Source organism: Hypanus sabinus, chromosome 10 (genome assembly GCF_030144855.1).
Source record: "Hypanus sabinus isolate sHypSab1 chromosome 10, sHypSab1.hap1, whole genome shotgun sequence".
Taxonomy (NCBI): domain Eukaryota; kingdom Metazoa; phylum Chordata; class Chondrichthyes; order Myliobatiformes; family Dasyatidae; genus Hypanus; species Hypanus sabinus.
In genome coordinates this window covers 27059031-27074565 of record NC_082715.1, presented here as the reverse complement: position 1 = coordinate 27074565, position 15535 = coordinate 27059031, and the positions used below count along the sequence as shown (strand labels likewise).

The 15535-nt window shown below is 45.2% G+C and overlaps 1 protein-coding gene across 3 annotated transcripts in view; it reads right to left on the bottom strand.

Moving 5' to 3' along the window:
* The window catches only part of l3mbtl3 (L3MBTL histone methyl-lysine binding protein 3), a 158263-nt gene that overhangs the window by 27078 nt on the left and 115650 nt on the right, over nt 1-15535 (bottom strand). For all 3 annotated transcript variants that reach the window (XM_059981543.1, XM_059981545.1, XM_059981544.1), the window contains one exon: nt 13522-13584. In XM_059981543.1, coding sequence (XP_059837526.1) covers nt 13522-13584 — 63 coding nt within the window. The remainder of the gene's footprint in view (nt 1-13521; nt 13585-15535) is intronic.

Genomic DNA, 15535 nt, shown 5'->3' with positions numbered 1-15535 from the left:
ATTGTCACTTAACACAGTCCATCGCTGCATCCAGAAATGCAACTTGAAACTGTATTACGCAAGGAGGAAGCCATACATCAACTCTATGCAGAAACGCCGGCGAGTTCTCTGGGCCCGAGCTCATCTCAGATGGACCGAAAGACTGTGGAACCGTGTGCTGTGGTCAGATGAGTCCACATTTTAGCTATTTTCGGAAAAAACGGGCGTCAAGTTCTCCGTGCCAAAGATGAAAACGACCATCCTGATTGTTATCAGCGAAAGGTGCAAAAGCCAGCATCTGTGATGGTATGGGGGTGCATCAGTGACCACAGCATGGGTGAGTTGCATGTATATGAAGGTACCATTGACTCTGAGGCATATATTAGGATTTTAGAGAGACATATGTTGCCATCAAGGCGATGTCTCTTCCCGGGACGTCCATGCTTATTTCAACAGGACAATGCCAGACCACATCCTGCACGGGCTACAACAGCGTGGCTTTGTAGACAAAGAGTGCATGTGCTTGACTGGCCTGCTGCCAGTCCATATCTAACTCCTATTGAAAATGTATCATGAAGAGGAGAATCAGACAATGGAGACCACGGACTGTTGAGCAGCTGAAGTCTTATATCAAGCAAGAATGGACAAAATTTCCAATTGCAAATCTACTACAATTAATATCCTCAGTTCCAAAACGATTAAAAAGTATTATCAAAAGGAAGGATGTAACACAATGGTAAACATGCCTCTGTCCCAACTTTTGTTGAGTGTGTTGCAGCTATCAAATTCTAAATTTGTGTATATTTACAAAATACAATTAAGTTGGTCAGTAAAACTATTGAAAATCTTTTCTATGTACCTTTGTCAGTTAAATAAAGGTTCACGTGAATTAACATATCACAGATTTTTGTTTTTATTGCATTTTGGAAAATATCCCAACTTTTCTGGAAATGGGGTTTGTACAACGGGACCAATATACTTGTAGGGAGGTTTGCTAGTGTTATTGGGGAGGGTTTAAACTAGATATGCAGGGGGATGGGAACCAGAGTGCCAGAGTAGTGGAACGAGGGTAAAAATAAATGATGTTAGTAGTTCATGCGAAGTCACAAATAGTAAGGTTGTGTGTGGGGGTAACAATCTTCTGAGGTGTGTATATTTCAATGCAAGGCGTACTGTGGGAAAGGCAGATGAGCTGAGGGCTTGGATTGACACGTGGAATTATGACATCATAGCCAATATTGAAACTTGTCTACAGGAGGGGCAGGATTGGCAGCTCAATGTTCCAGGGTTCCGATGTTTCAGGTGTGATAGAGGCAGAGGGATGAAGGGTGGGGGGGGGTGGGTGGCTTTGCTAGTCAGGGAAAATATTACAGCAGTGCTCAGGCAGGACAGATTAGAGGGCTTGGCTACTAAGGCCATATGGGTGGAGCTGAGAAACAGGAAAGGTATGACCACATTAATAGGATTGTATTATAGACCACCCAATAGTCAGCGAGAATTGGAGGAGCAAATCTGCAGAGAGATAACAGACAACTGCAGGAGACAGAAAGTTGTGATTGTAGGGGATTTTAATTTTCCACACATTGATTGGGACTCCCATACTGTTAAAGGTCTAGATGGGTTAGAGTTTGAAATGTGTTCAGGAAAGTTTTCTAAATCAATATATAGATGTACCAACTAGGGAGGATGCAATATTAGATCTCCTATTAGGAAATGAGTTAGGGCAGGTGACGGAAGTGTGTGTAGGGGAACACTTTGGTTCCAGTGATCATAACGTCATTAGTTTCAACTTGATCATGGATAAAGATAGATCTGGTCCTCGGGTTGAAGTTCTAAACTGGAAAAAGGCCAAATTTGAAGAAATGAGAAAGGATCCAAAAAGCGTAGATTGGGACAGGTTGGCAAGGATGTGATTGGTAAGTGGGAGGCCTTCAAAGGATAAATTTTGAGAGTTCAGAGTTTGTATGTTTGTGACAGGGTTAAAGGCAAAATGAATAAGAATAAGGAACCTTGGTTCTCGAGGGATATTGGAACTCTGATAAAGAAGAAGAGAGAGATGTATAGGCAACAGGGAGGAAATAAGATGCTTGAGGAGTATAAAAAGAGTAAGAAAATACTTAAGAAATCAGGAGGGCTAAAAGAAGACATGAAGTTGCTTTGGCAGTCAGGGTGAAGGATAATCCTAAGAGCTTCTACAGGTATGTTAAGAGCAAAAGGATAGTAAGGGACAAAATTGGTCCTCTTGAAGATCAGAGTGGTCGGCTATGTATGGAACCAAAAGAAATGGAAGAGATATTAAATGGGTTTTTTCCATCTGTATTTACTAAGGAAACTGCAATGGAGTCTATGGAAACAAGGCAACGAGGTCATCGAACTTGTACAGATTAAACAGGAGGTGGTGCTTGCTGTCTTGAGGTAAATCAGAGTAGATAAATCCCCAGGACTTGACAGGGTACTCCTTCAGACCTTGAGGGAGACTAGTGTTGAAATTGCAGGGGTCCTGGCAGAAATATTTAAAATGTCGATATCTACGGGTCAGGTGCCAGAGGATTGGAGGATAGCTCATGTAATTCTGTTGTTTAAAAAAGGCTCAAAAAGTAAGCCGGGAAATTATAGGCCGGTAAGTTTGACATCGGTAGTAGGTAAATTATTTGAAGGAATACTAAGAGATAGGATCTACAAGTATTTGGATAGACAGGGGCTTATTAGAAAAAGTCATCATGGCTTTGAGCATGGTAGGTCATGTTTAACCAATCTATTAGAGTTTTTCGAGGAAGTTACCAGGAAAGTGGATGAAGGGAAGGCAGTGGATGTTGTATACATGGAGTTCAGTAAGGCCTTTGACAAGGTCCTGCATGGGAGGTTAGTTAGGAAGATTCAGTTGCTAGGTATACATGGCGAGGTAGTAAATTGGATTAGACATTGGCTCAATGGAAGAAGCCAGAGAGTGGTAGTGGAGGATTGCTACTCTGAGTGGAGGCCTGTGACTAGTGGTGTGCCACAGGGATCAGTGCTGGGTCCATTGTTTTTTGTCATCTCTATCAATGATCTGGATGATAATGTGGCAAATTGGATCAGCAAATTTGTTGATGATACAAAGATTGGAGGGTTAGTGGACAGTGAAGAAGGTTTTCGAAGCTTGCAGAGGGATTTGGACCAGTTGGAGGAATGGGCTGAAAAATGGCATGTGGAGTTTAATGCAGACAAGTGTAAGGTATTGCACTTCAGAAGGTCAAACCAAGGTAGAACATACATCATAAATGGTAAGACACTGAGGAGTGCAGTAGAACAGAGGGATCTGGGAGTACAGGTACATAATTCCCTAAAAGTGGTGTCACAAGTAGATAGGGTTGTAAAGAGAGCTTTTGGTACATTGGCCTTTATAAATCAAAGTATTGAGTATAAGAGTTGGAATGTTATGGTGAGGTTGCATAAGACATTGATGAGACCGAATTTGGAGTATTGTGTGCAGTTTTGGTCACTGAGTTACAGGAAGGATATTAATAAGGTTGAAAGAGTGCAGAGAAGGTTTACAAGGATGTTGCTGGGACTTGAGAAACTGAGTTATAGAGAAAGATTGAGTAGGTTAGGACTTTATTCCCTGGAGCGTAGGAGAACGACGGGTGATTTGATAGAGGTGTATAAAATTATTATGGGTATAGATAAAGTGAATGCAAGCAGGTTTTTTCCACTGAGGCTAGGAGAGAAAAAAAAAAGAGGTCATGGGTTAAGGGTGAAGGGGGAAAATTTTAAAGGGAACATGGGGACGGGGCTTCATGCAGATAGTGGTGGGAGTGTGGAATGAGCTGCCAGATGAAGTGGTGAATGTGGGCTCACTTTTGACATTTAAGAAAAACTTGGACAGGTATATGGATGAGAAGGGTTTGGAGGGATATAGCCCAGGCTCAGGTCAGTGGGACTAAGCAGAAAAATAGTTCAGCACAGCTAAGAAGGGCCAAAAGGCCTGTTTCTGTGCTGTAATGTTCTATGGTTCTATGGGCTCATTGGGGCCAAAGGATCAGCTACTGTGCTGTGTCTCTAAATAAGCAAATAAATATGACTGTGTATGTGTGTGTGTGTGTGTCCTACACAGTCCTAGTAGAGATCGCTGTGTAACACCACTCATTATAGACCTCCATCCATCATAAACAGATTTACGTCACATAGAAAGGAAGGTGAGGTAAATGACTAAATGAATAATTATGCAAGTGAATAAATATGGCAGTAATGAGATGAGTAAAGAAAAGTTCAATGCAGAGAACTGGGAATAGCAGATTCATAATCAGTTTTCCTACAGTGTGATGTTAAGAGGTTGTACATTCAGGAACTTGCCACAAAAATTCATTTTTTAAAAAAATACATCGATATGAAAGCTAAACTAAGATCAGATATTGTTAAGAGCCTTGCCACTGCCAGGATAGCCCTGACTGTATTACAGCTTAATACTACAGCAAATAATACTAGCATATTACAGCCAAGTCTTATTACAGTTACAAGGGGAAAATAATATACCAAAATCATTTTCTAAAAAAGGAACTTTGATGCAAACTTCTGTTAAAAATGAGAAGACTGGGTTTCTGCCAAAGTGTATAAATCAATTGAACAAGCCTCTTGTGGTTCACGATACACTTTATAAAATTTGAAAGCTTCCTTAAATCACAGAAACATATAATCATAGAAATCTATGGCAGAGAAAGTCACTATTTGGTCCATATGTCTAAGTCAAACAAAATTGGAGCCAACTCCAATTTTGTAGATTATGGCTCTTTGATTGCTCACCCGAGTAGCTGTTAAATGTGCCGAGGATTTCTGCTTTCACTTGGTTTTCAGGCTTTGATTTCATAACTCTCCAGCATACTTGAACACTTACCCTTATACTGAACACTTACCTGAACCTAACCTATGAAAACTTCCTCAGTATTTTCTTCCCCTTTCTTCTTGCACTACTCAATTAATTTATACTTATTGTTATTTATAGTTTTTATTATTATGTATCGCAATGTACTGCTACTGCAAAACAATAAATTTCACAGCATAAGCCGGTGATTTTAAACCTGATTCTGATAATATCTATTACCTTCTGCGAGAAAAGATGCATCTCCAACTCTCTTCAAATCCTTCCACCAGTTAACTGTATCTATTTCTCTTACTTATTAAGCTCTCTGCCACAGGAAACCAGTCTTTCCTGTTCTGCATGTCTAGACCTTTCAATTTCATACAACAGAATTAAATCTCTTTTCAATATTCTTCCTTGAACAAGTGCAACCCCAAATTCCTGTAGTTGCTCTTAACATTTAACTCTTCAACTCTGGCAACATAGTTCTAAATCTCCTCTTCGTGGTATTGTGGCGGCTCATTTCCTAGCGTATGCGAACCGACTCACAATTAGATAGCCTACGGGGGTTTGCGAGCACAGAGCTTTGGAGCCTCTTCGCCATGGGGGGCCGGTTGACAGAGGCTTAAAAGTGAGGCTGAAGTTTTCGAATAAAGTTTTTTCTTTCGACTGCAGTTACCGACTCCGTGTCGTAATTCTAGCGCTGCTTGTAGCACACCGCTACAATTGGTGACCCCGACGGTCCAAACGATTTTTGGACCAGAAATGACCGACGCCGCCTCTGTTCATGCGGTTTCGTTGAAACTGCCGGGTTTCTGGACACAGCGCCCGGACCTATGGTTCCAGCAAGCCGAAGCCCAATTCCACGTTCGCCGGATCACCTCAGAAGACACCCGCTACTACTACGTGGTGGGCTCCCTCGACCAGGACACAGCGGCCCAGGTCGCGGAGTTCGTACAGTCGCCCCCGGCGGACGGCAAGTACACGGAATTCAAAGCTCTGCTCCTCAGGACTTTCGGACTCTCACGGCGCGAGCGGGCTGCCCGTTTACTGCACCTGGATGGCTTGGGCGACAGACCTCCATCGGCTTTAATGAATGAGATGTTGTCTCTGGCCGAGGGACACACAGGCCTCATGTTTGAGCAGGCATTCCTGGAGCAGCTGCCCGAGGACATACGCCTGCTGCTGTCCGACGCGGATTTCAGTGACCCCCGGAAGGTGGCAGCCCGGGCGGACTTGCTGTGGAACGTCAAAAAGGTGAGCGGGGCGTCCATCGCACAGATCTCCCAGCCCCGCTCCCGGCAGCAAACCAGTCCAGGCCCGGCCGCAGAGCCCACTAACCCCCGGCCCAATGAACACTGGTGCTTCTACCACCAGCGGTGGGGCGCAGAAGCCCGCCGTTGCCGCCCGCCCTGCAAGTTCCCGGGAAATGCCAGGGCCAGCCGCCGCTGATGGCTACGGCGGCTGGCCATCGGGATAGCCTCCTGTATGTGTGGGATAGCAGGTCGGGACGCCGCTTTTTGGTCGATACTGGGGCTGAGGTCAGCGTTTTACCTCCGACGAGTTACGACACCCGCAGCAGGGCACCGGGTCCCCCCCTGAGGGCCGTGAATGGCAGCACAGTAAGGACCTATGGCACCCGTCAGGTGCAGCTACAGTTCGGCCCCAGCCAGTTCACGTGGGACTTCACACTGGCCGCCGTAGCCCAACCGCTTCTGGGTGCGGATTTTTTGCGAGCTCACAGCCTGCTGGTTGACCTGCCCAGGAAGAGACTGGTACACGCTGAGACCTTTCAGACGTTCTCCCTGGGCGCGGCCCAGTTGCCAGCCCCTCACCTCGGCTCCATCACGCTGTCCGACAACAACTTCACCAGGGTCCTGGCGGAGTTCCCATCGGTTCTGGCACCGCAGTTCACAGCAGCCATGCCCAGGCACGGCGTACAGCACCACATCCCGACACAGGGACCACCCCTCCATGCCCGTGCTCGGCGGCTTCCCCCGGACAAGCTCCGACTGGCGAAGGAGGAGTTCCAGAGAATGGAGGAATTGGGGATCATCCGGCGGTCCGACAGCCCCTGGGCTTCCCCCCTGCACATGGTGCCCAAAGCGACGGGGGGCTGGAGACCGTGCGGCGACTACCGCAGGCTGAACGAGGCTACCACACCGGACCGCTACCCTGTGCCGCACATTCAGGACTTTGCGGCAAACCTGCACGGCGCCCGGATCTTCTCCAAGGTCGACCTTGTCCGAGGGTACCATCAAATCCCGATGCATCCTGACGACGTCCCCAAAACGGCTCTCATCACCCCGTTTGGCCTCTTCGAGTTCCTCCGCATGCCGTTCGGCCTGAAGAATGCCGCACAGACGTTCCAGCGGTTAATGGACGCGGTGGGACGGGACCTGGACTTCGCGTTCATCTATTTGGATGACATCCTCATAGCCAGCGGCAGTCATCAGGAGCATCTGTCCCACCTCCGTCAACTCTGCGCCCGACTGAGTGAGTACGGTCTTACAATCAACCCTGCCAAATGCCAGTTCGGACTTGATACCATTGACTTCCTGGGCCACAGGATTACTAAAGACGGGGCGACCCCTCTGCCCGCTAAGGTAGATGCGGTCCGCCACTTCCCCCGACCCACCACGATCAAAGGCCTTCAGGAATTCGTAGGTATGGTCAATTTCTACCGCCGCTTCCTCCCTTCAGCTGCCCGGATCATGCGCCCCCTGTTCGCCCTGATGTCGGGTCCGAGCAAGAACATTACCTGGGACGAGGAGTCCGCCGCCGCTTTCGTTCAAACGAAGGAAGCTTTGGCTGACGCCGCAATGCTAGTACATCCCAGAATGGACACCCCTACCGCCCTCACAGTGGACGCATCAAACACGGCAGTCGGTGGGGTGCTGGAGCAACTCATCGCAGGTCGCTGGCAACCCCTGGCGTTTTTCAGCAAACACCTGCGGCCACCCGAGCTCAAGTACAGTGCTTTTGACCGGGAACTGTTGGCGCTCTACCTGGCAATCCGGCATTTCAGGTACTTCCTAGAAGGCCGGCCCTTCACCGCGTTCACGGACCACAAACCGCTTACCTTTGCGTTTACGAAAGCATCCGACCCCTGGTCACCCCGCCAGCAACGCCACCTGTCCTACATCTCTGAATACACAACGGATGTCCGGCACGTCTCGGGTAAGGACAATGTCGTGGCGGATGCGCTCTCTCGCCCTACCGTTCATGCCCTTTCCCAAGGGGTAGACTTTGAGGCACTGGCAGAGGCACAGCAGGTAGATGGGGAGATTCCGAGTTACAGGACTGCAGTCTCTGGTTTGCAGCTCCAGGATTTCCCCGTGGGCCCAGGTGAGAGGACCCTACTCTGTGACGTCGCCACCGGCCGGCCCCGTCCGGTCGTCCCCGCAGCCTGGCGGCGACGTGTTTTCGACTCCATTCATAACTTGGCGCATCCCTCCATCCGGACAACTGTCCGGATGGTTTCCAGCAGGTTCGTTTGGCACGGACTCCGCAAACAGGTCAGTGAATGGGCCAGAACGTGCATGCACTGCCAGACGGCCAAGGTGCAGCAGCACACCAAAGCCCCACCGCAGCAGTTCCATCCCGCCCACCGGCGTATCGACCACATTCATGTGGATATCGTGGGCCCCCTGCCAGTGTCGCGCGGAGCGCGTTACCTCCTGACTATCGTGGACCGGTTCACAAGATGGCCAGAGGCGGTCCCGCTCACCGACACCACCTCCGAATCTTGCGCCCGAGCCCTGCTCGCCACCTGGATATCCCGCTTTGGTGTACCAGCCCACATTACCTCCGACAGAGGCGCCCAGTTCACCTCCAGCCTGTGGTCAGCTATGGCCAGCCTTTTGGGGACTCAGCTGCACCACACCACTGCCTACCACCCACAGTCGAACGGGCTAGTGGAGCGTTTCCACCGTCACCTGAAGTCGGCCCTCATGGCCCGCCTGCGAGGAGCCAACTGGGCGGACGAGCTTCCCTGGGTCCTACTCGGCATTCGCACAGCGCCCAAGGACGACCTGCACGCCTCGTCGGCCGAGTTGGTATACGGCGCGCCCCTGGCCGTCCCCGGGGAGTTCCTACCAGCCCCAAGGGGGCAAGAGGAAGCTCCCGCAGCAGTCCTGGGCAGACTTCGCGAGAAGCTCGGTAACCTGGCCCCCATACCCACTTCACAGCATGGGCGGCACCCGACCTGCGTACCCAAAGACCTACGGAACTGTAAGTTTGTGTTTGTACGAAGGGGCGGGCATCGGCCGCCGCTGAGGCGGCCATACGAGGGGCCGTTTACGGTGCTCCGGAACAACGGGTCCACGTTCGTGCTGGACGTTGGGGGGAAGGAGGAGGTTTTCACGGTGGACCGCCTCAAGCCGGCCCATGTGGACCTGGCGCAACCGGCCGAGTTTCCGGCGCCTCGGCGCAGAGGCCGACCTCCCAAGCAGGTTCTGGCCCAGACTGTGGACATTGGGGGGTGTATCGCCGGTTCTGGGGGGGGGTTATGTGGCGGCTCATTTCCTAGCGTATGCGAACCGACTCACAATTAGATAGCCTACGGGGGTTTGCGAGCACAGAGCTTTGGAGCCTCTTCGCCATGGGGGGCCGGTTGACAGAGGCTTAAAAGTGAGGCTGAAGTTTTCGAATAAAGCTTTTTCTTTCGACTGCAGTTACCGACTCCGTGTCGTAATTCTAGCGCTGCTTGTAGCACACCGCTACAGTATCATATTTTTCCTGTGATGTGGTGACCAAATCTGTTAACAGCATTCCAACTTCACCAAAATAATGGAGATTTAGTAATGACTTCGCTACTCTTTTGTTAGGTAAGGCAATGATTTAGTCATGTCCTCCTTTTTTCATTGATTTGTGGATGTGCCATGCAAGATTTCTCTATTTCTTGCCACTTTTAAAAATATGTCATCTTATATTCCCTTGTCTTGTTTGAACTTTTCAAATGCATTAACTTGCTCTTCTTTGGATGGAATTCCACTTGTGACCTTTTCTTTCCCCAGAATCAGTTGTAATAGCATTGAACAATTTTACATTTAATACTTCATGCTTCAAGTTTGAAACATATTGTTCATCTGGGTATACAGTAAGTTAATTTTGATGGACTGGTGAAGTTATGCAATTAGCAAACTCTGCTTATTCCCTAGTGAGATACATTCTGCACAATGTTGAGTGAATCTAATTACACAGAAGAGAAGCTCTGTGTCAAAATATTTGACAAGACAATAGCACACATTATCTTGAATAGTACACTTTCAACAAAGAACAATTATAATTATTAGCTATCTCTACATTGTTGATAATTACAATAGTTGTGTGTGAATTACAGACAAAGATCGTTTATTCTTTAATTTTTTAAAAATCTGAACTGTCCTGAATATGGCCTGAACTTGCCCCAACTACTACAACCCAAATGATTCAGTAATTTGCCATGATGGTTAAACATTTAAATATTACATATCTTGCACAAAGTTAAAACATACAAACCATATAATTTCTTCAATAATTTAAAATGAGGATCTTAGGTTTATTACTTAATTACTACTTTAAAAACTTATTGTTGGGAAATGTTTTATTTTAATTCATGAAATGAATTTCTGCTGTTCTGGAATCATATGACCTAACTGTCCTGCTTTCAAATTGGGAATATCAAATTGCTAGTGTTGGCAGGGGACTCTGGAAATTCACATCAATCCTGCAGATGGTGGTCATACATAACCTGTAGAAAAGTGGAGTTGAAGACATGGGAAAGTGGCATTTTGCTCAGTGGAAAAGTAGTTCTGCCTTTTCCTTCTGGCTACTCTGACCACTCCCTCACCATCCATTGTCACTGGCCTTACCAGTGTCACTCGACCTGGCTGGTCAAAGTGTCTGGATTGAGATGTTATTCAAGGTCCATCCTTTGGACCAACTTCAATCACTTCAATTGAAAGAATATAAATTTCCCGAGCTGAATCACTGGTTAAGCACTTAAACACATTGAAATAGACAGAACACACATTTCCAAGTCTGGTCAACATTGCTCCTGATGTTCCACAATCTTTTCCTTTGATAGTTTGCCTTCACGATGTTGACACTGTTCTCTCTGGAAAGCAAAGCTCTATAGTAAGCCTGGAATCATTGCCAGCGGAACCTAGGGATAGGAATAAACAGTTGACATTTCAGGCCGAGGCCCTTCATCATTTCTAATGAAGGGTGCTGGCCCGAATCAGCGACCATTTATTCCCCTTCATAGATGCTGCTTGACCTGCTGAGTTCCTCCAGCATTGTGTGTAACTCAGGATTTCCAGCACCTGAACAAACTCTTTTGTTCATCATTGCCAGCAGTGCAGGAATCAGAGCCAGGTTTAGCACACAGGCATTGACTCACGCCAGATTTCTGGAGGTGGCATGGCTTCTCTTTTGTAGTGCTGCCGTGTCTCCACCTGGAAGTGTGCCTGGATTGTTTGTGGGTAGTCACTAATTAAGCAGCCTGTGATACAGAAGAAAGACTGGATGAATGAGGCTTTTTCCAAAGCACCTGGCATACAGCCACCCGATGCTGTGCTTGTAGCAGCTGAGAAACACAGAATTCCAAGAACTCAAGGTGCCTCCACATTTAATGACAGTCCCTGCCGAAGGATCTCAGCCCAGAATGTCGAGTGTCCTATTTTCCATAGATGCTGCTTGGCCTGCTGAGTTCCTCCAGCATTTGCAGACTTTCTCTTGTTCTTAATAACAGTTCTTCACTTTAACTTCATACAGCCAGGCCAGTCATCAGGTTTCGAAGCTGGCATTTACTAGGCAGAGTGGCAGCACAGGAAAGCAGATTGTTCTCAAGAGATTAAGAACTCTATAGATGGTCTTCAGGTCGATAGGAGGTGTGCACATCTGCTGGTATGATACTACTGTTCCAGATCCAGAGGTGCATAGCTACAAAACTAGTGTGAACAGACCCAGACAGGTGAAGGATATAATACTACCAATCCGAGACCAGGGGCCGGGCTAATGTCACTCCCAGACCCAGGGGCAGGATGGCTTTCACCCTGCAGATCCAGTGATGCTGGCAGAGCACTGGCCTGCTGGATCCAGCTGCTCCCAGCTCCTATCAGCTGTGGTTTTTCCATGACCTAAAACACATCTTAGTAACTATTTAATTTACAAGTCTGGGGCTCTACACAGCATCATTAGCCAACTCATCACTGTACTAACTCTTAACCTGCCTCCCTTAAATCAGAAGTGGACACGCTTGGAACAGAGTGGGATAGAGTTTCAGACCATTGAAATCTGACTGCCAGCCACAGTGATGTTTCATAGTGTACTGGACAGACAAATGTAGCGGTGTGGTCTCAAGGAAAGCCACTTACAATTAAAATGGTATGAAGTCATAAATCCTCTGCTATTCTGACATTTAGTTTATTTAAGAAGGATTGATACATTTTTGGGTCCGAAGGAATATGTGGTACTAGCAGGGAAAATGAACATGAAGTACAATATTAGCTATGATGTTAATGAATGACAGAACACGTTTGAAAGGCTGTACCATCTACTTGGGCTCCTTGTTAAGTTCTTAAATACACCTGATGTCTTGACCAGGAGCAAGTTATATGAGCAGGCAAGCAACGCTGCAGATACTTGCATAGATCATTTTAATCGTATGGCACGGAGAATGGGAAGTGTTCTGTACTGATACTGCAACTTAACAGTCTCAATGTTCTGGTCTGTATGGCGAAAGACTTCTTTTGTTATAAACAATAATTCCTCTTACTCATTCTGAGCAACTCCATAAGAGATCTGCTAAATGTTTAAACATGTTGCCAGGTGTCACTTTTAAGACAGAGAGAAATATTATTTGCAGAAAGGAATATGTAGGGGAAATCATGACATTCACAGGACCTCTTTAGAGTAGATAATATAAAAATAACCAGGGATGTCAAAAAGATAAAAGTTTTTGACAATCTAAAACCCGAAGCTACATTATCATTCTCAGTGATTCTGTATCACACTCAAAATAAATCAGAAAAATAACTGAGGAAAAATTTTTATCTCATTGTTTCAAGAAATAAATTTTTAATTAGTAACAGCAGTGACTGCTAAATGTCCTCAATCAAAATAGACATACTTCAATAGAATTAATGCATCTTTCTAATAATAGAGCTAGGATGTTCATCATTATTCAATAATTAAGTATGGAAAATTATAAGGTGATTTAAAAAAAGACGTTCTAAATTAGTTCTCAGTTCCTTTTCATGTAACAAATGGTCACACCAGTGTCATCATAAAAATGAACTACATCTAGTAATCTACAGATTTGAGTTTAAAGCCTGCTTTAATTATTTTTTTAAATGAACGTGTTTCTCCCAATCACATAACCTTGGATGACTTTAACAGATCACACATGATGTTTCAAATACAATTTAATTACTTTGTTGTGCAGTCATTGTATACAGTACAGCGTAGCCTTGCTGAACACTACAGAAAGCAGTAACTTCGACTATTTTGCTCCAGTTCAAACACTGTTAGTTAAGTAGATATATGGTGGAAATTTATCAGAATTGCAAAATGATATATTGCTTAATTCAGCTGTTGATTATTATGGATGCATTTATGCTAAAAAAGAGTAGTGTGGGGGGTGGTAAAATCCCTTCTCACATACATATTTTCAATATGGGATTTAATTAACATTTATTGTGATAGTTTCATCTCAAGCTTACCTCATGCTTAAACGCTTTGGCTTGTTCTTCACAACCTGGCAAACTCAGGATAAACTCGGATACCTGCAGATATTACCAGACACAGTAATTTAACAAAACAGACATAGAACATAAACATAAATATTTGGATTAATCAGTCTTTACCATTTTGCTCATAATTTATTAGTAAAGTTTCTGTCTCTGTTGGTGGTATGTCTAATTCCTCGTAATAATGTAATCAGCTGGAAGGCAGCAGCAGATTGTGGATTAGTGCTAATCAGCTCATCTATTACTAAAAAAGTTCTTTCTCATGTTTAAATTGTTCAAAGTATATTTATTATCAAAGTATGTATATATCACCATATACTACTTTGAAATTCATTCTCTTGCAGGCATTTGCAGTAGAACAAAGAAATATGATAGAATAAAAAAACACACACACAAAACAAGTCTGACAAACAACAAATGTGCAAATGGCAACAATCTGTGCAAGTAAAAATAAATAAGTAGAAGAATAATACTGAGAACATGAGTTGTAGAGTCCGTGAAGGTGAAAACGTAAGAAGTGGAGTCAGTTCAGTGTTGATGTGAGTGAAGTTATCCACGCTGGTTCAAGAGCAATTCTAGTCACCTAACTATAGGAAGGATATCAGTAAGATTGAAAGAGTGCAGAGAAGATTTACTAGGATGTTGCCGGGTCTTCAGGAATTGAGTTACAGGGAAAGATTGAACAGGTTAGGACTTTATTCCTTGGAGCATAGAAGAATGAGGGGAGATTTGAGAGAGGTTTACAAAATTATGAGGGGTATAGACAGAGTAAATGTGAGTAGGCTCTTTCCACTTAGATTAGGAGAGATAAATACGAGAGGACACGGTTTTAGGGTGAAAGGGGAAAGGTTTAGGGGAACATTAGGGGGAACTTCTTCACTCAGAGCGTGGTGGGAGTGTGGAACGAGCTGCCATCTGACGTGGTAAATGCTCTTAAGTTTTAAGAATAAATTGGATAGGTGCATGGATGGGAGAGTTCTGGAGGGTTATGGACTGGGTGCAGGTCAGGGACTAGCAGAATAAAGTTTCGGCACAGACTAGAAGGGCCGAATGCCTGTTTTCTGTGCAGTAGTGTTCTATGGTTCTAAAAGCCTGATGGGTGTAGGGTAATAACTGTTCTTAAACCTGGTGGTGTGGCTTCTGTTCCTCCTTCCTGATGAGAAGAGAGAAAGGCCTGGATTGTTCTTCAATTTCTATAAGGTTGTGCATTGTCCTTGCACTAGACTTTATTCCCATCATCATGATCAGTACAAGACACTTCCATTGCTCTGGATATACGCTTTGACCCTACTCAATGAATTAACTTGCCAGAGGTTCACTTCCATACAGAAAATATTACAGTTTTTTAAAAAAAGTCAGTCAATGAATTCCACTGTGTGGGCGGAAACATGATAATTTATTTTCATGAAACCCAATGGTTCACCACTACATCTCAACAGAATGAGATATTTTGATCAGGCATTTAACCCTTATCCAAAGTTACTGTGAACATATTACCGTGGGTCTAAGAGTTTTGTTTCGAAAATCAAAGATATAAATTAGTGGCCACCTAGAACTTGGACCTATCGGCAGCTGTTTTTTCCCTTGAAGCAAAAGTCACACCTATAATGAGTTTTTGCACATTCTGAATTGTTTCCTGCTGAAACCTCCCAAAATGGAAACTAGATTAGGCACAAAAGTACTCTTAAAAGCATTGTCCTTTGTTGCAGGAGGTTTAAGTGAGCGCTTAATAGTGGGCTAAACCAAGCAAACGGTTTTCCTAAAAATATGCACTTTAATTCCCTCATAACATTAAAAACTAATTAGTCTTATTCACTTGAATGTAAAGATCTTCAACAAGTACAAATATCCATTTCAACCTATTATTTTGTTTGTATATTTTCCTTAATGAGGATGACAGAGAAGACATTGAGAAAAGCAAGTCCTTGACGTGGGTAAACAGATCTTGAAAGGGAACTTCACCACCCCCCCACCCCCCCACAACCTC